The following is a 23,238-nucleotide window of genomic DNA, read 5'->3' as shown; positions in this document are numbered from 1 at the left end:
AACAGGTTAAAAAAATCTAAAATAAATATGTCTCTAGAGTAGGGCATCTAAAAACTTAATTAGCTTTTGTAACTAAATGGTTCAAAAGTCTGAGATACCACTCCAATACCAGCAACATTTGAAATATTACTTCAATGCTTCTCTGCACTTTGTACTTTATTATCTTTGGATATTAATGCCTGTTTTGGTCACGCATGGTCCCCGCTCCCTTACAAATACCTCCATCCTTTTTCAGATACCACATGAGTGGGACAAAACTGTCAGTGACTATGCGTAAAATTTCATAAATTTATCTGTGAGAAATCAGCATGAAACCCTCTGTCTGACAACAGCCAGCCAGCATTGCTTGTGCTTACTGCAGCTCCTCACACTGATAACTTACTCTGTCTTAGGAAACTTCTCATTTCTCCTCTGCTGTGTCTCCCTGATAAACCTCACCTCTTCAGGGTAATGTTACCAACATTTCTACTCTTTGGTCGTGGAAAGTTGGGCAGGACTGTCTATACAGGTAGCCAAAGGTGAAACCAGCAATCACCACTTGAGCTGCATCTCTTTTTTGCCTCCCAAAAAGACAATGACTTAACAGGACTCTTGAGAAGTCATGGATATAAAGCATTTAAAGCATTGTTATCCAGATATGGCCTTTATTTCCTATCACACTATTATTGTTAAATATTCATAAAGAAACATTTTGTCTACAAACTCTGAAACAAGTTCTACTTTCTCAAAGATATGTAAGTTTTTGATTAGGATAGATTAAGTAAAGGAGGAGTCATAGGATCAACTACTCCCTGCAGTGACATTCTTTCATTCTTACAACAAAACCTGTAATTTTGCAACAATTGAATCATGCCTGAAGGGACAAAAATATCAAAGCATTTTGTCTGTGCCTGTTTGATGATCCTTGACCACCTCAGTAGGAAGTCAGCAATTCCCAAAAGGAGCTGAATGAATATGAAACCTCTATTTGACCTCTTTCTAAAGAATACATTCATACCCCTATTCTGCAGAACAAAGTCTGCAATGTATCTTACTGAAACTGTATCTCACACTTCAGGTCTCAGTTCAGGGTTCTCTTGCCAGAACCAAAAAAAGGGGGAAAAAAGAGCACTCCAAACAGCATGGGTTTGGTGACAAAAGCAGTGCGATCTCTTACTTAACTGTTTATTTATTTCTGTCAAGAACTTTTAAACATAGTTTAGATACTATAAATAAACACATATGTTCCCCTCTCCCATGTTATAGTCAACTGCTGATTACAGTAAACTAGATATGACCATTACCGTGGACACAAGCAAAAGTAAACAGTAACCTGATGTCAGTTAACTCTGACAGAAGCTAGGCTGTTAATCTATATGCATCTTTTTCAGGTCAGGAAACTCTATGAATGCTGTTTGACTAGTAGTAGTATTGACAGAACAAAATTACATTAGTCATCTTAGGAAAAAAACTGATTTCAGCTGCCGAAGTGGCAGCAGTTAGAGTCTCCTGATAGATTACTCTGTCCTTGTACCCTTGGGACATGGCAAAAAATCTGCAACAAAAAGCAACCTGGGTAAAGTCTGATTAATATAATATAATATAATATAATATAATGTAATGTAATGTAATGTAATGTAATGTAACATAACATAACATAACATAACATAACATAACATAACATATAATGGTATAATGCTCAGCTCAAACAGGAGCCCTTGGAACCATGTGTGGCTTTGAATCATGCTCCAAACAATATGGCAGCAATTTAGTTGCTGATCAGAGCAATAACTAAAAGCTGCTGAAAATAGACAGAAATACTGACTCTCCAATTTCCCGCTGCTTGAGCTACAATGTCTGCTCTGATCAAGAACCCTCATGAAAGAGAAATCTGACTCCACAAAAGGAACCCAGAAGAGTTCAATTTGTCCCACTTGCAGAAATATTACAAGCTATCCACCACAGATAGTTTTTTACCTTTGTTCTTTAGTTTGCACATGTTTCAAGACATCATCAACTTTTCTCTCAAGTGATTTTCTTCCACTTTTATAGTATTAATTTTTTTTTACAAAACAGAGCCAGGCACATGTTAAGTGTTGGTCTTTTTTGCACCTTTGCTGGAAGGCTGAATCAAAGACAGTGCACCTGGAAACTGAATTTTCTCAGCACTCCGTTAGAATGGAGGTAAGGTATTCTCTTACTGAGTGAACTCTCCTCCCAAACACTCATCATATGTTTGACCAGAGTTTGGATTTAAAAATAAAGTTGTAAAAAATATGACTAAACAGACCTTCTATTCCTAAAACCCTAATTTCCATAGCTCAGGTTCTGTGTTATCAGTTTTCCAGACCCACAAGGTGATCTTCTGCCAGAACAATTCAGTTAAGAACTAGGCTTTCTAATCAAAACCAAAAGAACCTACTACCTCAATCACACATAAATAAAACCAAAATATTGATACTATTTTTATGTATAACACGGAATTTGTATGAGGCCTGGAAACATCTTGACAAACTGATAAGCATTTACAAGTTCCTTATCACACATGCACTGCAACACCTCATAACATACAGCCTGCCTTCAGGTTTGTGGGCAGAAGTCCATATGAAATGGAGCATTAACCAAGCAATCAGTGTAGAAGAAAGATGCAGATTCAATCATACTCCGCCCACTGTTAGAAATCATAACTTCCAGGGTCTGGGTCTATAAATGAAGAACTGGAAGAACCAAGTGCCTCTGAAGAGGAATGAAACCTAGTATGATGAATAGAAAACTCCCTAGATGGAGGTCATGCATCTCTTCCATAAGATAGCTATCTGCTCTAGAAACACATAAAGAGATTTCTAGATGTCCTGAAAAAAAAAAACATAGTGGACATCACTACCCCCACCCTCTCATTAAGCATTACTTTAATTTCACATATGACACAGAAAGGACACCAAACAAAATACTACAGAAGAAAACACACTGGCAACAAAGACGCTTTTCTTCACGGAAAATTGGAAATGTAGAAAGAATAGGTCTGGGTACAATACACTATGCGCTATCTATGTAACAGCACCTATTGTTTGCAGCTGTCGCAGCTGAACAGACTGGAGGGCATATGAAACAAAAAAGTAACAGTAAAAATAAAAAGGCAGCCCTGGCAACTCTGTTTAGTACTAAAATCACCTTCTGAAACACCTGAATTTGATGAGTGTTTTCAGTATGTATTTAGTGTCCCTGAAAGTACAGTAAATGCAGACCCAGTGATTTTCCTTAGAAAGAGAGAAAACACATGAAGCTCTATTTTTAGCAAGGATTCACAAATGGAATTATGAAAGCAGAAATGAGAGGTACCAGATATTAATTTGCTAGTGAGACACCTTTGTTCTGATTGCATACCACAAGTTTTACTTACAAAGACAGCAGAAACTTTTAAGTTAAAACTATTTTCCTGAGAATAAAAGAGACAAAACACCATGCACCAGCCATAGAAAGAAACTCAGAAGTTCTCGAGAAAACTCAGAAAGAGTAAATTTTTCAGTTTAATACATTGGAAAAAAAAATAATTTAAAAACACACTACCAACCTATCCTAGCAGTTATATGGACAGACATATTCTCAGTCTACACTTCACCAAAGTAAATAACATAATCCAGTTCATAGATTATAATGGGATATTCCAAAGGTTAGCTTTCAAAAACTAGTAGAAACTTTGTAACAGAAGTTTTCCACAAGCAAACTAAAAAGAATTAAAATTTCCTATAAATCCACAACAAATAAACCTGCAGCTTTGACCCTCTTCCAGGTTATCCAGAGATTAAGCAGCTTTTAATCAAGAACTGTTAGATACTGAGACCTCCCACTAATACTCCATTACAAACAGAATGTCAAAGCAAGGACAAATGCCCAAAAACCCACAGACTGTGATAGATGAAGGAAAAGACAAATTATATATGTCAGTCTATTTGCTACTCTTAGAAAAATACATTTGGTATACAGTTGCTCATCTTGTCAGGATGTCTCAGGATTTCTGATAGTTACAACTTGACAACTAATGTCAGAAGCTGCATAAAGAGAATGATCATGATGGACAGCAAGATCAGAGGAAAAAGGATAGGCATCATATTTCAGATTATGAGTTTACTTAGCACAGTGTGTGGCTACTTTATAAATATAAATCACAGAAATTACATGACCTGCAATACTAAAAAGAAAAAAGGAATAAAGGGTCTATGTTTAATCAAAGAGAGTCAATCTCTCTGACTGGGAAGGGCATTATGTCTTCATATATATACACAGACATAGACTCTTTTATATATATATATATATATATATATGTTTGTGTGTGTGTGTGTGTGTGTGTGTATTTTTTTTTCATGGTTTGTTTACACTGAATCTCAAAATCAGGACATCTTATAATGTTGAACTACAGTCTTCATAATTTGTTACCCTTACTCTTGATGTGTATCCTATCATAGTGCTGGGAAGAAAAACCTATTCACAAGAGGATCACTTTTCAATGGTTAAAATCATTTTACATCCCCAAATATTTCCTCCCCCAACAGGCCATAGATGAGATTTGAGAGAAAAGAAACATACTACCTTCATATGCCATATCACATCTGTAAGATTTGCCTCCTTTCAAAAACATAGTGAATATATATTAATGTTACCACAGAAAAATACTTGGCACCTTCTGGCCAGGTTTGTATATTTGCCTTCGAGAAAATATTAAATACAGCACTCAATTTCTTGTTTCACCATGAAGAAATTTTTTTCAAGAAATGTTGTTTTTTAAAGTAATGGTTACAACAGGCTTTACAATTGCTTGTTCTCATAGGCCTTCCATTGTCACAGATCATCAGTGGAAGTTTTACTACTGACATGCAAGGCAATAGAATTGGGGTGTAAATATTTGATGGAGAAAAAGAGCACAATTTTTCAGAAAGTATGGTTTGAACTATTACTATCCATTGAAGGGCTGGGCTAATGCCAGGTGCCTCTGACATCACCCATAACAGAGGGCAGAAATTCAGTAACGCACACAAATAGGTATTTGGTTTTACTGTAATTTCAAAAACACAGGTGTACTGGAAAACCTCAAAAAAAGCCCCAAACCCACAAACCCAAAAACACCCAAAACTCCACACATGCACATTTGTGCCGTTCCTGCTGAAGCCAAGAAACTAATGGGTGGCAGGGACAACTTGACTGCTGCATTCGGCCCTTGCCTGAATGGAGACTGCCCTGCACCCATATCACAGGAGAAGGGCACAGGCTTCCTGCCCTACCTGTATCCATTCTCTGAACAAACAGTTTCATCCTCTGACCAAAGGTTTCTGCAAATAGCCCACCTTTCCGGCACTTAAAATCATTGTTTGCACATCTTCACCCGTGTCTAAAGATCAGTGCAGTGCTCCTGGGATATCAGGAAATCCATACTGATGTACTTAACTCCTCAAAGAGAGACTTAGAATACAGTAGAACTTTAGAATACAGTAGACTTTAGAATACAGTAGAACTTCTCATTTGCACTAAAGGAATGAAAGAAATACTATCAGAAAAGAAGGGGAGCCTAGTGTTAAAAATAAAAAACTAACAGGCAAGGGAATTTGTATAAATAGTCATAGCTCAGTTGAAGTTAATGGGCCTACGACAATTTACACTCACAACGGATATGGCCCGTGACTTCTGCTACCAGATGCTTATTTAGTGTAACAACAGACCCAAAAAGAAAGATTCCCTTTACATTTAGCACACAACATAGACAAATATTTTCTGCTTTTTATCTGAAATGTAGTACATCACAGAATCCCTTAAAGAATTTACTGAAAGTTCCAATTACTGAACAGAACAATTGTGTTGCATTTTATTTGGATATATATCTACTAGTTACTAAAAAATACAGTGTGAACTGAAACTCCATATTCCATGCCTAAGATCAGTAAAAAATAACAGTTGATCTTTATTCTACTGGTTCTATTAGATTATGGATTTGTTCATATTAATCATGGGACCTAAGACAGCATTTTAAGCCAGCTTATAGATAAAGCAACTAATTGAAATGTCATCAGTAAAAACACAGCTACAAATTAAACTATTGTTTGTGACAAACTAAAGAGAAGACATTCATCAAAGAGCAACTTGTAAACTTTAAAACAACCTAATATGTAGGCCACTGAAAATATTGCCAAAATGGATTATGAAATCAGTATTTTTAAATACAAAACTCAGGTTCCAAAGCCTGTCTCTAAAACATAGTCCAAATAATGTTTTAAACATATATTCTAATGTTACTGTGGAAGGACGAGTCTTTTGCTGCTAAATATTTAAAAATCATTTAAAGACAAGAAAGGGAGAGAACATCAATAGGGTTTAATCACAGGCCTTCACTGACTCATGTCCCAAATTGGTCTCCTCAGTAGGCATTGCCTTAAGTGGGTGTCAGCACTCTTAGCTGAGCTGTGTCCTTCATAAAAGATATTACAATCTACTACTTAAGTGGATAAAACCAAAGGAAAATGGTGTTGCCTTCCTTCCTTTCATACACTCATTCACTGTTTTTCCTATAACATGAAAAAAAGCCCTCGCAGGCAAACAAATACAATAGAAAGAAACACATGAAACGGTGGCAGGTTGCTCGTTAGATAACTGCATGCTGCTAAGGTTTTTTGGTATCATATCTGCAGGTATTTATTACTGCTTTGCATCTTTAGAAAAGTTTTCAGTGTACCAAAAAAATGTTGTAGTTCCTGAGTACAGCACATACAGAAGTATATACATAGGTGGCAGGGTTGCTTTTACTACAATAACCTGAATAAAACAGTCAAGGAAGCAAAACTAAACAAGGACATCAATGTTCTGAATTTCTGTAAGAAATAGACGATTGTCCCTAGCTGTATAACCAGTCACAATCCTCTTGATTAACACATGTAACTTCAAACAGATGATCTAATATTCTGCCAACAACATTCTAACTTCTGCCTACAAACTCTCTCTTTCAGTTCACTGAAAGGACATTTTTGTAAATCCTCCCTCTGCTTTCAGAGGTGTTAGCACGTTGGGATGAAATCTTGAAATCACATGAGTCAGCTGGCAATCCAGGGAAGGCTGTAGATCTGTTTTGCTGAGTGTCAGGTACTTTTTAACAGAAACATTTCTGTTACAACCATGGTTAGTGAAAATTTGAAAAGAAAAACCTTCAGAAAACTAATTTCAACACATGGGAACACAAACCTGGCCATGCAGCATTCCACCTTCTCACTCACCAAAGAAGCCATTATGAGCCTTCTTCCCCACCCCTTTCTTTCAAGGCATGTTATTCCCCTCAATGTGTTATGACTGTCTAATAAATTGTCTTTCTCTGACATCTCCAAGAAAAGTGAGCAGGGCCAACAGACCCTCTCTGAAGCACCTCTAACAAGCAGCTCTCTCTTCCCTCTGCTGACAGAGGAAAGCAAAATTTTTAGCTGCTATCCATCCTCATCCTACCATGCCACCCTGAGTGAGTGAGTACACATAGGTAAGCTCCAAAAAGGCCTTAGAAGAGTCCACCAGCTGAAAATGTCCTAACTGCTGCTGTATCAGGTAGCAAGAAAAGCTAGCAGGGCCATCCTGGGCAGCTCAGAGAGGGCTCCAGCAATGGGGTCGCTCGTGCCTTGGGGTCAGTGCAGGGGACCAGGCAGCTCCACCGGGGTGGCTGGGCTTCAGCAAAGGAGGGATGTGACTGGAGGGGCAGCGCTAAGAGATCATGTCAGCTACCAGGGAAGATGGGAAAGCCATGCAAGAGGAGGAGAAAAGAACTTTGATGGCTGTGGTGCTGAGAGAGTCGGGGAAGGGATATCTGACCTCACCAAGGGGACTGGTCTGGGAGCTGGAGTCCCTTCTCATGCTGTGAATGGATAAGAGAAGGGCACCTCCCACCAGGCTACTTTGACCTTGCCTGGTGTGATCCTCACCTCACTCTCTAAGTGTGAGAGATAAGCTCAATATGGTAATTTTTTTCTTTTACAAAATCCTTTACATTTTCAGGTAGACCATTATGCATTGTGATTTACCTACAGAAGCAGATTTTATGCACAAATAGGAATTTTTTACTATAGTTCAGTTGATTTAAATCCACTGACAGAACTATATATATGCCAGGAAGACAGGTAGGAAGTAGAAAGTCTTGAGAGAAAAGACTGTGCAAGCACGGATGAAAATTGAAAGTTACAAAAATCCAAAGAGGAGAGAAGGTTAAAAGAAGGACAAATGAATAATTTTAAACAAATAAAATTAAATTTTATGGAAATGTCTTAAAGCTTTTCATTTTGGTTGGTTTTTTTCTTTTTTTTTTTTAATTTTGAATGATGGGGAATATAAGCTTTCTAAAAAGTGCTTCCTGCCTTTTTATAAGAGGTTAAAAAGTTAAAACATTTTTGTAAAAAGGAAAAAAGTCAAAAGTATTTTTTTTTCAGAATTAAAAATGTTTTAAGTTTCCATGCCATTAAAAATGTGATCATTTCTGGAAGAATATGAGCAAATGAAAAAGTGAAAAGAACTGTACTGTCATAATTTTTATTCTTCTTTCTTCTGTTTTTTTAAAACAGAACAAAGTTCTATCTCAGTTACCACAGAGATTATACATCTGATAGCAGAGAGCTTTGTAAAACAGCTAGAAATTATCACAGCATCAGCTATAAATTGGCTATATAACTATATGTAGAGGTATGCATCTTCAAAGTCTCTTGCAGAACACTTTCATTCAAACAACAGAAACATCAAATATTTAAGAACATATAATACTGAAGTGTCACTTTTCCAGTCTTAAGGAAAAATTACCATATTCTATCTACTTGAAAAAGTTGACATCTTTTAAATTATGTCTTTAAAAATATCTAAGTGACAATATGAAATATTTGTTAGTTTCTCTGCTACTTTTTATGGATGCAATATGAAATATTTCTAGGCAATATTGCAGAAATTTACAATTTGTGAATACTTCCCAATATTACAAACAATTATCATAACTTCTCATTGATAGGGCTTATTTGAAATTAAATTTTCCACAATCCAAAGATAATTTTTGCCTTTTTATTTTCGGTTGATTTTAGCGAAATTGTTAGATGTTTCAAAAAATAAGGCCAGGGAATTTTTCAATATTTCATTTCTCTTCAGAAAAAAAAAAAAATTAAAACCCCAAACACAACCACTACTATTAGAAGGAGCAGCCACTTGGTTGTGATGCTGTCACATTGTCCTGCTATTGAGCAGACATACGAGACTCGGAATAGACCTTTGTCCCGTCCCATGAAACACTGCCTGAATGTGTCCAGCCTTTATGTAATTTCCACCTTAATGCGCTCATCAGCCCAGTCTACGAGCGCACCTGATATTCTCCAAACACTGTGTCTATGGCAGGCTTTGCACCCGTGTGTGACAAAATAAAACTGCTTGGCACCCATGGTTTTCTCCTAAGGTTAACTGAGGCGCTGGCATGAGGAGTTTGCATTGGGCCCAGGAGGACAGGGACTGCACGAGCGGGATGAAGAGTCAGGGCAGAGATGCATACCATGGCTACCTCCAGGGGAGTACGTCTCCCTCAAATCTAGAGAAAAACCTGACAGTTTTTGTGTCTCACCATTTGTGTCTGACAATGCATGAGTAAGGATGTGTCTCCTCTTCTGGGATGGTCTGTACTGGAGACAGCAGTCTATTATCCCCTTGTCGTCTGGCTTCAGTGGCTGAGGCCTGGCTAGCATGGCTAAGGAATCCAGAATTTATCAAATAATTTTGGTGCGTCGTCATAATTTCACATAATAGGTTCATTGGTTTTTTCCAAATTAGGAAAATTAGCTTTTTCTCCACAGGGAATTCTATGACAGTTTCCAGCAAGGCCTCTGGAGTTCTCAAAAATTAAAAAGAAACAGACACATGTCTGCTTCAGCCACTGGCAGAGGATGGAAATGAACAAACATTGGCTCTGTAGCTTGCCTTTTCTGGAGTTGGGGTAAAAGTACCCTGAATCACCCAAAAATGCTTGGAGTCTGAGGTGCGCATGCAGCCTTGATGTAATCCAAAAGGTAACTTCTCCCTTACATTTCTTCCTTTGGACTTAAAATTACTTACTGAATGTTTATCAGACTGTATTTCAAAGACTCCTCTCCTCTTCTTCTTTTTTTTTTTTTTTTTTCCCTGTGTATAAACTATTAATCCTGTCACATTTTTCCATTTAAATCTTTCTGCATTATAGTAGTGGATGCTGGCTGCATTGTTCCACAGGCAAAATAACTCATATTCCAAAGTCAGAATTAATTTATTTTCAGATGCCACACACATGATGCTATGCAAACATCATTAGCTTTATACTCTGTGAGTAGCAATTGTGCCAACACCACAGCTCTGTAAATTAATGTGATCGGGTTTAACAGTAATAAACTGTTCCCAAATCAAAACATGTGGCAAACTCAATTAGGAGAAGAAACGTTTCCCCAGGTTCAGTATTTCAGCATTTATTTCTTAATGCTTAAAAATTGAGATGCTGTATGTACTGATACTCCTGTCACTCTGAACCATAGAGTATATAAAGGTACAATGAGCACCCACAGCACATTCTTGATGGAGTGTTGAATCCTGAAACTACTGTTTTCGTGTTACATTTTCACTTTTCTCTCTATTCCTCAACCCTGTTAAAAAATATGCAGCTAAACTTCATGACACACTGAGGCTGTCTTTTCTACATTAATTACCAAGCACAGTGTGAAAATGCTACTTTGCTATCTACAAATGAGTATCACCACAGCAGCTCCAACCTGAAAAGTGACTACAGCTTCAGCTCTGTAACATGGCACACCTACAAGCATGCCTTAGCTCTAAGATTCAAATTCCTGCATAATTTAGCAGATATTTGAGCTGAGAGTATGTCTTTATGTAATGTAGCATTTTATGGTTGGACTCAATGAACTTAAGAGTCTTTTTCTACTTAAATGATTTTTTGGCTGGGAAGCAGCCCTGCAAAAGGGATCTGGGGGTGCTGGTCGGCAGCAGCTCAGGCTGAGCCAGCAGTGTGTGCCCGGGCAGCCAGGAGGGCAAACCCCATCGCGGGATGCATCAGACACAGCATCACCAGCTGTGATTGGGATCATCCTGCTGGATTCAGCCCTGGGGCAGCCTCACCCTGAGTCCTGTGGGCAGTGCCAGGCCCCACAGCCTGAGAAGGGTGGGAAGGTCCTGGAATAGTCCAGAGGAGGACAAAAGAGCTGGTGGAAGGGCTGGAAGCAATGTACCATGAAGAGTGGCTGAGGATTTTGGATTTGGCTGCTTTTGGAGAGAAGGAGGCTAACAGGTGACCTCACTGCTTTCTGTGGCTTCCTGAGAAGGGGAGGAGGATAAAGTGCGGGTCTCTTCTCCCTGGATTTCAGCTACAGTACACGTGAGAATGGTTCAAAGCTGCATCAGGGAAGCTTCTGAATGGACATTAGGAAACACTTCCTTACCAAGAGGGTGGTCAAACTTAAACAGGCTCCCTAAAATGGTGGTCAATGCCCTGTGCCTGTCAGTGCCTTAAAAGGAGGCATTTGAACAATGGTCTTAATAATGGGCTTTAACTTTTGTGAATGGAGTGATCAGGAAGCTGGAATAAATGATCACTGTAAGTCCCTGCTAAGTAGAGATACTGTATTTTATTGTGCTGTATTGCACTGTATTATATTTTATTGTATTGTATTTTATTCTATTATTTTCTATTCTGTGTATTTACTCCTCTACTAGTTAAGATTAAACTTTTTGAGGAGTATGAGAAAGTGCTGATGACACATGATTCTTGCAGCCCTACTTTTAGAGTAGTAATACCTCACATACTTCAGACTTTAGACTTAACAAAGCAGTACTAATTTAAAAGAACAGATTTCCTTACTGAATTTTCTTTTGTATTCTCAAAAAACAATTCCCTCCATCACTGTTAATGCTATTCAGCTTAGAATAGAATTGTTCAAATATCATTGGTTTGTACCATCTGTTTGACTTTTTCCTCAGTACACTAGATTAGCTGCATCTTATTTTTTTGGCTCTTCCAACTGAAATAGAGAGCGTAATAATACAGAAGAAGGGAAAATCTAACCATAAAGCCATAAAAATTGAAAGGATAATTTATGGTGTGGTGTTCCAGCATTATCTCATTTTGTTAAATTACCTACTTTTCATTAGAATAGTGTTCCTTTATCTTTGTGCCTAACCACAACATTCACCCTTTCCTTGTATGCTCTTAGAGGCTATTCAGCATTCTAAGGAATTCTAATTAAACTCAATGTGGCATCAAATGCCTACAGGAAGTCTCAGGGACATATAACTGTCCTTTTGTAAGACATACAATAAATACTTTGAAAGCCATTTAAGCTACTGAACAAATGGGAGTAGGGGAGGGATAGAGGGAAGAAGTAAAATCTAAACACACTAAAGATTGCTGGTTATATCAGGGATGTCCAACAGCTGCAGTAGCAACTTGCCAAAAGCCCAAGGGCCATTGCTACTTCGAATATCAATTTACCTATACCCTTAAAGGGAATAACAAGTGTCTAACTTTGCTTGCAACCTCTTTGGTAGTTTAATACAAACTGTTTCTCTGAGCTGCTAAAAACTAAGCACCTGCTGCTGATCTGGAATTTGCTGGAAGAGGGTGTGTTGGGGTCACACATTTACAAAAAGCTGTAAACTGGCTCTTTGCCATGTATTGCACAGCTTATGAGTCACACCTTATAGCTCGCCGAATATGACAGCCTAGGCTTTTTTGGCTATCAAAAACCTAGCCACTACTCTGCAGAGTAAGGAAGCAGGTTCTCCAAATACACAGAATTCTCACCCACAGAAAATATCAACTCCCTTAAATATTCATATACAAGCTTAAGGTCTAAATTATGGAAAAAGAACCCTTAGGAAAGCAAGTGTTTGTGTTGTTGGGTGTACTGCATGCTTGTAGCCCTACATATAATGAATTACATTCAGTACAATGCTTGAGCCAACTCATTTATAAGTATCTTGACAGTACTGCTAATAACAAGTGGGTAAGTTCTTCTGACATTTAACCCTAAGTTAGCTTAAATGTAAATAATGTAAGTAAATACTACTTCTTCCTAAGGTATTAGAAACCTTGCCCAAATACAGGTCAAGTCCTGTAGATTTGCTTTTTTGTCTTTGACACCAGTCACTCCCAGTAAAGCAGCGCATCTGCATTACCCTTTAATTCACACAAGGGCATTTGATTTATACAATAGCAAAAAAAAAAGGCAAAACTTTCATGAAGATTTATTTTTAATCACCTGTGCATATGCTTAGCTTCCTTTGTTTTTGGGGGCTTCTGAACAACATGGGTTAGTGAGCATAACAGATTGAAGCAAACTATTACCATTTTTTCTGCCTACATATCCCCTGTAAACGCCTTTTTTCAGTTCTTCCCTTTCTCTAACAGAAAGGAAAAAACTCTACCACTTATAAAAGTTTCTCCAGATAACAAGTCACAGGAACACAGACTCTTCTGTCTACTCAAAGATGGTATGTATATTAGTTTAAATACACATCTGGCTTTTAAAATTCACCAACTTTGTAAGCATATTGAATTTCTACTTCTATCACTTAATAATATAAAATGCATTAGATTGTTCATCATTTATTTACTTGTGACTAGAAAGCCTTTAAGAGGAAGATTCAAGATGAAGAAGCAATGTCATATGGGAAGAAGCTGTGATTTGGTGTGGTGCAAAGCAGCCCAAAACAGTATTTCCACTGCTCTTTTAACTCTGCCTTGGATTACACATGTTCTAGGATTTAAAAAAGGATGGGGGGAAGTATTTTTTAAAATGTATTGAGTAAAATTAAGATTAAAAAAATGGGTTTTGTTGCAAGATAGACTGTCAGCTTCTTCTGAGCACACCCTACGTCTCCGGGCAGATCAGAGTATAAATTATAGTTACATGTTAATTTGTGATGTCATATCCTTCTGAGCTTTTCTAGGCTGTATCCAACATAACTAGAAGAAAAATGGAAAAATTGCACTCTAAAATAGATAAGAGAGAAAAAATTTAGTGTAACCTTTTTTTTAGTCCTGTCCTTCCTCCAAATTTCCTGTCTTGGCCTGAAGGACTGTCAAAGGATATTTAAAACGATGAAGTCAAAAGCAGATCTGAGATTGTGGATCAAAATCCCCTGAAAGGAGCCCCAAACCCACAGGAGGGTGAAATACAGCCTCCCCCTCAGCCTTGAGAGAAAAAAAGGAAACTGACACAGAGGGTCTAGGAGGGAATTGCAGCATGTTTCAGCCAGATCCTCAAATTGGATTGTCAGGGAGTCAGGAAATCTGCCAAGACAAACACACGCTGTTTAATGTAGACCAGCCGAAGATAATCTTTGTCTCAGTTCCCAACTCATAAAACAGGATAACATTCCACGCTTTATGGGGAGAAGAACGTACCCAAAACACTTTGAAATAATCTGATCCCATAGCAGAGGAAGGCAAAAAATTCCCAAGATCCACCATGTCCATTTGATGTACAAAACATGGAGAGACAAAGGTTAAACAACTTGCTGCAATCACACACAGAGACAGGACTACAGTCAGAAATTAAATCCAGACCTCTGAAATTACAGTTTCGTGTTTTAATCACAAAATTTTTTTCCTTGATTAAAACAGGAAATGAAAACACAAGTATGAGCTTATTCTGTAACCTCCACATATTACCACAAGCATCTTATAAAAACACACATAGTTCAAATATGATGTCTCAGCCACATTAATATTTTGATGAAACAAAAAGCATGCATGTCATTCTGGAGGAAGCACATCATCAAACACCTGGTCCTTATGGGCCTGAATAAACACTGTAACTTCTGAGTTGAAACAACCTTGTATTATTAAAAAAAAAAAAATCTGTTTATGTGAATTTAAAGATAATCTTGTGTAATTTCCAAGATTAACGGTGTTATGTGTGGCTAAACTACATTGAGACCAAAGAAATTTGCCACACCACCTAAGGAAAGAAAGAAGATACAAGAGGTGCTGCTATTTGACTGTAAGGGAAGTATTTTTTCTTCTTAGTGTGATGTTATTTGCCAAAGAGATTTGGCAAATCTATTTGCCAAAATTATTTTCCCCCTCAGCTACTGTCTTTTACCTGGAAGACCTCAGTCAGTGGCAAGGAAGTGGCCTGAGGGTGAAGTGCTTTGATGATCTACTGCTTTCTACCTTCTCTCCTAAGACATTATATTCTCTTTTCTATCTTGTAATTACATGAAGATTCATCACATGATGAAAATGAGTTTGTTCCCATCATAAAGATATACATGATATACATATCATGCAGAAATTTCCCTTTGAGGTCACAGAAAAGAAGTGCTTTGGGATATGTAGACCATGGAGAATAATTGCTCAGGAACTCAACCTCCTCACTGGAGTTTTAACATAGCCATGTTAGACATTCTGTTTTCCACTGTTTGAAATAACTGGTTTTTTCTTATCTACAATTGCTTCATCAATTTTCTGCAATGGATCAAATCTTTAAAAAATTACTGTTGTCCCAAACTACTTGAAAATCAGGCATAAGAACATGCAAATTTACTCTGAATAATTAATACCTCAAAAATTCCTCCACAAAGTAATGCTTGTTTCTATTTGGTGGCAGTCTTTCTTTTCACCTATTTCTCCTAAGCATTCAGCATGCAGGCACCAAAGGTTGCAAAGCCATAACTGATCTTAGTCAGAGTTCAATAAAACAGGGACTTCTCAAAGTTTCTTGAAAAACCCAGTTGTTCTGCACGGGGCTCAGCTCCTGGCATCCTAAGAAGATTTCAGAAAGGTCACATAGAGAAAAGTGCAGCAGTGACAACAGAGATGTTTCCCATACATTTGGCAAGGGCTGAGCATTTCTTTCTGCCTGCATTCTGTGTGCCTTCCTCACTTCCAGAGGCCTCATCAGACTTCCCAGAAGCCCCCAAGAGCCAACAAACTGAATATTCAAATATTAGATATCTTCCATCCCAAGCTCCCTTCAAGATGGCACTACCATAGTTAAACTGCTTCAAAACAGGAATTTGCCCAATGGGTAAAATTTAATCTAACCATTCAATTCAAAAGAAAAATATGTTAGACTAGAGAACATGCAGTCTTTTAAAATAATGTTATCTTCTAAAACAACACCTCTAGAAGGAAAGACAACTGTTTCTGCCCTGTTTCTGCTCTTAAGACTCCAAGGTATTAATGCCCATTGCTTTGTTTTAAATCATGGTAAAAAAAACATTTCCTGGTATTTGTTAAACATTTATTTTATATTCATACACTTTTATCTTTCTGAACAGATAGGATGTCTCTCTTTTGAGAGGCAAAACTAAAAATACTAATGATGCAAAAAGAAAGCATACTGCAGTGAGAGAAAGGATTGCTAAAGGGTTGTACTCTAGTAAAACAACCCTTTAGTAGCCCAGTCCTCTGGACAGCAAAGTCTAATCAGAAACTAATTTTTTGACCATGTTTTGATTTTATTTCTTTTGTAAATTAATCTGGATTATCTATTACTATTTTTGATAATTTTAATACTTTTGATAAATAGGGCAGATTGTAATTCTCCATTTCTACAGAAAATCCCTAGAAATTTTTAGACATGTGGATCTTGACGGAAAATAAAGATGTCTCCAAATAATCAGCCGCAATTTAAGACTGCATGTATTTGGTTGAAAGTTTTTACATTTAGATTTCTATGAAAACACCTCAACTTCATTACCTCAAGGTCAAGATGCTTTTTGGCACTGGCAAGTCTGACTGCATAACACACATTTTCTCTCTAGCAATCTTTAATTGCCAATTAATTCTAGGAATCCACAGCATGAACTGCATAAAAATACCTTGCTAGATGGTATCTACATAGGTAATGTTTCTTATCCCTTAATGTTTGATAGGTGTAATCTTAAACCAAGTTACAATGGTTTTATGTTTCAGCTTTCCACTGGAGCATGTCTTCTTTGAAGCACTAATACCAGCAGCAATGGCTCTTGCATGGCTCAGTGTGAGGCTGCACTGTGCAGACAGTGAATGGAAAGAGTAATTTGTTCCATGAGACCTCCTTCCAAGTAGTTAGGTACTCCTTTGCCTTTTCCCACCCTTCCTCTTTTCTGGCTTACAAAGTGACCCACATGATTTTATGCAAAATATTCAATTTTTTAAAAATCATGGCCAGTTTCTGAAAATAAAGTAATTCTACTACCAAAACATGGCATTTTATTTGAAGGACTGATTTTTAAAAGAATTGAAACAGAAGTAAGCATGCAATGAGGCAAAGATCCCTAATCCCTGAAAGTTCCTGGGCCTCATATGATAAGACCCTCATGACTTCTCACTAGACCTTTGACCTGACCTCATTTTTCTAAAGTTTCAGGTTTCTCCATAATCTAGTGGATATTAAAAAGAAAATAATCTACCAGCAGTGTACTCTTCACTTCACCTTTTAATGGCAGGTCCAGAACAATGATGGCACACTACTGCTTTCAGTACCAATGGTACAAGACCCATTGTGAAGTGTCATAAGCCAAATGAAAGGATTTTTAATTTTTCTTTTCCTAGTTATTTCTTTATTTTAACTTAGTGTTCCAAACCAGCAAGAGTTGCATAGCAAAGCATTAAAAACCTAGGAAAATCCAGGATGAAGGATGTCTTGGGAACTCTAATTTACTTCCACTTGAGGAAGTCATGAAATAATTCTTTTTTTCACTGTATCAGTGGAAATGTTGTATTTATATTGGTATTTGTGAAACATAAACAAGTTCATTCTCAGTACAGGAGAAGCACTTGGAAAATACTAGGGAAGCCAAAAGAAATAAAATTAATTACTTTTTCTATAACAAAGTGAATCAATGTAAAAACTTGGTTCCCAGGCTTATTGGTATGACATAGGCCAGAAAAGAAAGGCCAAGGAGAATGTACCTCAGGATAAGCAAAAAGGACAAACTGGTCGTGACTGATAGGGAGAAAGATGAGTTATTCAATGACTTCTTTGCTTCAGTCTTCACTGGAAGTCACCCTTTTCACTAAAGTCCTTGATCCTTTGTGTGGGTATGGGGGACTGAAGTCCCTCCCACTCAAGTGCAGAGGAGATTTCATCAAGGATCACTTGATGAAGCTGAGTAGCCCTAAGTCTATGGGACCTAATGAAATACTTTCCAAAGTCCTGAGGGAACTGGCTGATATTGTTGCCAAAACAATCTCATCATATTTGAAAAGTCAAGGCAGTCAACATCACTTCCATTTTTAAAAGAGGAGAAAGGAAAATGTGAGGAACATCCCTGTGTGCCTGGAACAGTCATGAAGCAGATCCTCCTAGAAGTTACCCCATGGCATATAAAAGACAACAAACTGACCCAAGGCAGCCAGCGCAGCTTTACTAAGGGCAAATTGTACCTACCTCATCAAGTTCTACAAGATCAAGCACCAAATGCTGCACCAGGGCTGGGAAAATCCCAGACATGAACACAGACTAGGAGATCATGTCATTGAGAACAGCCCTTTGAAGAAGGATTCGGGGGTTCTTGTGGATGAAAAGCTGGACACGACCCGAGAATGTGAGCTCTCAGCCCAGAAGGACAATTGAATCCTAGGCTGCATCCAAACAGTGTTTCAAGCAGGGTGAAGGAGGGGATTCTACCACTCTATATGGCCCTCATGAGACCACATCTAGCTCTCCTAGGCCCAGCTCTCTGGTCCTCAGCAGAAGAAAGATGTGGACCTCTTAGAGTGGGTCCAGAGGAGGCCATGAAGATGATCAGAGGGCTGGAGCACCTCTCTGTGAAGCCAGGCTGAGAGAGCTGGGGTTGTTAACCCTGGAGAAAGAGAAGGCTTTGGGGCAATCTCACTGCAGCCTTAAAAGGTTCTCATAAAAAGGAAGGCGGGGGATTTTTATACTGGGAGATAGTGTAGGACTAGGGGCAATGACTTTAAACTGGAGAAGGGCAGGTTTAGATTAGAAGTTAGAAAGAAATTCTTTACTCAGAGGGTGGTAAAGAGCTGGATCAGGTTGCTCTGAGAAGCTGTGGATACTTCAACCCTGGAAGTGTTCAAGGCCAGCCCAGACGGGACTTGGAACAACCTGATAGAGTGGAAGGTGTCCTTGGCCATGGCAGAAGGGTTGGAACTGGGTGATTTTAAGGTCCCTTCCAATTCAGACCATTCTATGATTCTCTTTTCATTCTTATAACTGAATCAGCAAGTGAACCCAGATGTCTTGTGGAAATCATCAAACCACCACTCAAGTCAAAATCACACTAACAAACAGAGGTTTTTCCTAGCTACTCAATGACAGGATTCTAGTCTTGTTTTACCTGGCTCTTCAAGATATAATAATATAACATGGGTAAATTTGCAACCACAGCAAGCTAAGCATTTTACCCATTCATTTTTAACCACTCTTCTAGCCCATACTTGCCCTGTAAACAATTACTGTTCCAACATAACTTTGTGGTAGTTTGCTTGTTCAAAACATGAAATAAGTAAGCAGAAATTGCTCAAGAATAGTCAATCATCCAAAACCCATTGTAACCTCTGTCTAAAAAAGTTGCATCTATTCTGAGAGTTTTTGGTCAAATTAGATACTTTTAGCAAGAATACTGCGGTTGTAGGCAGCAGTTATTGAGTTTATGAACTAAATTTTGACAGAACAAAAGTTGTCAGAGCACATTAAGAAATTTTCCAAAGAGTACTTACTGAAGATTGTGATTTGGGCTGTTTGTTGGACCTGCAAACATGAAACAAACAAGTATTACTGACAAGTTTAGCTCAAGGACAACATCATAAAAAAAGTCAATAGCAGTCTAAAGAAAATTGTCTCTTTAAGGAAGATCTATCTCAAGATCCAAACAAAACCCTCTGCATTCCTGAACATAATTATATGGTGTTATTTTAAAAGCCACAAATAAAAATCACCTTAATCTACTGTCTGCTCCAGCAGCAACTTGAATGGACTTAGTTTTTTTCATAAAATATTTTCCACCATAAAGACACAGGTAGTTAGACAAGCCATTATTTTAACCTTTTAATAGGACCCAACTGTGCCTTACTATCAGAATTAAGGATGTGGCAAGGGGATGATCAACTTTTGTCACAGCAGGAGCATATGCCAATAGTCAGCACTTCAATACTCAATCATTACAAACTAAACTGTGGAATCCATTGTTTACAGTAAAAAATTAGAAAAAAAATTTAGAAAAATGCATCTAGAATTTTTTCTCCCATTGCTCCAAAGGCAAGCTAAATAAAAGGCTGGCTTCCAGATTGGACTATTAAGTCTCCAAAATGCAATATAAGCCCTTGTTCAAAGGTGTGGTGTACCTTCACACATCAAAAGAGAGAATTTGAGGCCACGCCTCACATAGCAGTACAGAACTGATATTCACAAGGACGGGCCCAGAACTATGAACATCACAGAGAAAACCACTTCTCATTCTTCTCATCAGTTTTTTGTTTTTTTTTTTTCACAAACTGAGTTCAGCAGTAGAGTGAAAACTCTAGGCAATGAAATGTTACCTTTTTGTACTTTTTACTGGCACTTCTTAAATTTTTTTTTCTTCTGTGTATTTACAGGCCTCTACATCTGTATTTACTTTCTTTTACTACCACTAAAGGGGTATCAAGTTCAACTGAGTAGTTCTGTGCTGGGAGAGAGGCCCCAGGTGCTGACTTTATTTTCTTTTGTGTTGAGAATTTTTCTTAAAACATTAAATTCATTTCTCATTATGCTGTGGTTAAAACTAATACCTAGTCTATAAAGCAGTCTGAGTAGTCATAAAAGCCAGGAACTCACCAAGCCTGACAAACAAAACTCCTGTTGCAGTTATTGTCTTCATCCCATTTGAAGCCACGCATTGGTAGTATCCTGTGTCTGTGGTATCCAGATCCTGGATTCTTAGACGTGAACCATATTCTGTTTTTCTGATGATGATCCGTCTTGGCTCCTGAACCACCGGAGCGTCATTTTTTAGCCATCTGACATTCGGAGATGGATTTCCTGCTACCTTGCAGTGGAGGATTGCTGTTTGCCCCTGGACTACAGTGATATTGTTTACTGGTTCCAGGAAGGTCAGGAAATAACCTAAGAGGATAAAAGGTCATAAAAGATCAAACATTACTTGGTTTGAGGTAAAAGTCTGCTCAAAGGTACTTTTCTAAGAGAGAACCTCAGAAAGAATTTCAGTTTTCTTTAAAAATAAAAAAAAATGCAATTTGCTGTCCTAATAACAACACAGCTTCACACTCCAATTTGTGTTTCACTGCTGACTTCATGTTTGTGTGCAGGTAGGAGTGCAGATTCGAAGGTCAATCATGAAATGATACTATTACACTCCTAACTGCTATTTGAACACCTATTTTGAAGCAGTAGTGACTTCTTCTACGTCTGACATGCTAAAATACTAACATCCTAACATACATCTAGTGCTGCTCTCTTCCAAAAGCAAAATACACCCTTGCTTCATAAAAGAATAATCCCAGTTGTAACAATACTGGAATATCATTGTGATTTCACCACATAATCTTCTTACATGATCATAGATTAGTCTCAAAAAGAACTACAACTGGAAAAATTACTTTTAGATATTAATTTGACTTGTTAGTTACTCAACAAAATCCTAAAATTAGGCTGATTTGGACAGGCTTATATTATAATAAGTTTTCAAGATGATATGTCTCAAATTCAGTTTAAAGAAATAATGTCTTAATTGCAGAAGTTAACTGTGATACAGATGGGACTCATAAGCTGATTATAAACTGCCATTTTTTACATCAAGTCAAAATACATGGTCAAGGAAACATCTGTGTGGATATTGTGTAATAACATTTTGTTATTTTTTAGTGAATTTAGTTATTTTGTTAGTTATTTTGTAAGTGAAAACCACAAGCCCTAATCGGTGGTTTGTTAAAAGCAAAGGGCTTGTCAAGGCTGTATTGGTGATCTCTAGGAATGACAAATAAAAGAAAGAATTGATGAATAACACTGTCAAAACCTGACCACCAAATCTTTTGTAGGTTATTATTTATAAATTTATTTTGGTGTTAGGAGTCCTGCCAATGGTAGACATCACAAACTGAAAGCTTGACGATATATAATTCCACTGAAACAATGATGTTGTTATATTACCTTACAAAACAGGTAAGAAAAGTATCCAGCTGTCATGCTCATGTGTTTGTTCCAGTGAATTTAGTCCTTCTAGACATAAAGCATCAGGAATTCAAATTACATTATATTTTTATGGCAGCTGGATACAAATACCAAATAATTTTGATGGGTGCCCACATGTAGACCTTTCCTATCACTCAGATTATTTTGCATCTGTTTAATTAAGTAATAGCATATTATTGTACACAGGTCCAACACCAGTAAAGAAATGGTCTACACTGACAGTCCAGTTGCTGAAATACCTTAAGAAAATTCATGCTCTGCTTTGATTTATATTTGACGGGACCATTAAAATCAGTTCCTCTATAATAGCTAAGTATAGCATTGGAGAAGGGAGTAGTAGAAACATCAGAATATAATAAACATACAAGCCAGATATTGCTGGAAAACTGGGTTTTCCTGTGTATTACATTGTTCTCTACCACTGGCCTTTCAAAAGAAATCCTGTTATAATAAATAATACAAACATATAATGTAGGCAAGTGCAAATTTAGTTTGCCACTAAATAGAAAATTAATAGAATAAGTCTAAATAGAAAATTTAGTAAATCCAAGTATATAAAATCTCCACACAATATTGAAAATTTACAGGAAAATTATTTTATCCTTTTTCTGTCATAAAATAATAAATTATTGTTTATGCAATTTTATATTAGTTTTCCCTATTTTAATTTAAAATCTTAAGCATACTTCAAAACATTCTGACAGAACACAAACAATATATGTTTTCAAATAACTTATATTAAAGGGAGAAAAAGTATATTAATACTTTCAGCAATGTCACACCACAACAGTGTAATTTGTTATGTTTTCCAGTTACATTTCATAGCTGAAAAAATAGAAATACTATGATGACATTCTGGCAGGGAAAACAAAACCAGTAAATTTACTTCCTGATATAGTCAACTGAAGCCATTGATTAAAACTTCTGTTTAAGCCAACTTTTTATGTACACAGGCATTTCTAGCAGCATGAAAGAAAGCCTGATCAGTCCTACCACAAGTTAGAAAAGGATTTTTAACGGCTATTTCACTCAAAGCTTATTATTTAGAGGCTTATTTCACCACTTTTTCATAGTCTGTATGTAGCTTCTT

The 23,238-nt window shown here is 37.3% G+C and overlaps 1 protein-coding gene across 3 annotated transcripts in view; it reads right to left on the bottom strand.

Moving 5' to 3' along the window:
* Positions 1 to 23,238, bottom strand: part of ROR2 (receptor tyrosine kinase like orphan receptor 2) — a 144,549-nt gene that overhangs the window by 14,544 nt on the left and 106,767 nt on the right. For all 3 annotated transcript variants that reach the window (XM_068177433.1, XM_068177435.1, XM_068177434.1), the window contains exons 3-4: positions 20,775 to 21,062; positions 19,679 to 19,709 (exon numbers count right to left, since the gene is read on the bottom strand). In XM_068177433.1, coding sequence (XP_068033534.1) covers positions 19,679 to 19,709; positions 20,775 to 21,062 — 319 coding nt within the window. The remainder of the gene's footprint in view (positions 1 to 19,678; positions 19,710 to 20,774; positions 21,063 to 23,238) is intronic.

Source organism: Anomalospiza imberbis, chromosome Z (genome assembly GCF_031753505.1).
Source record: "Anomalospiza imberbis isolate Cuckoo-Finch-1a 21T00152 chromosome Z, ASM3175350v1, whole genome shotgun sequence".
Lineage (NCBI taxonomy): Eukaryota > Metazoa > Chordata > Aves > Passeriformes > Viduidae > Anomalospiza > Anomalospiza imberbis.
Note: the sequence above shows the minus strand (reverse complement) of the source record. Positions and strands in the feature narration are given on the sequence as shown.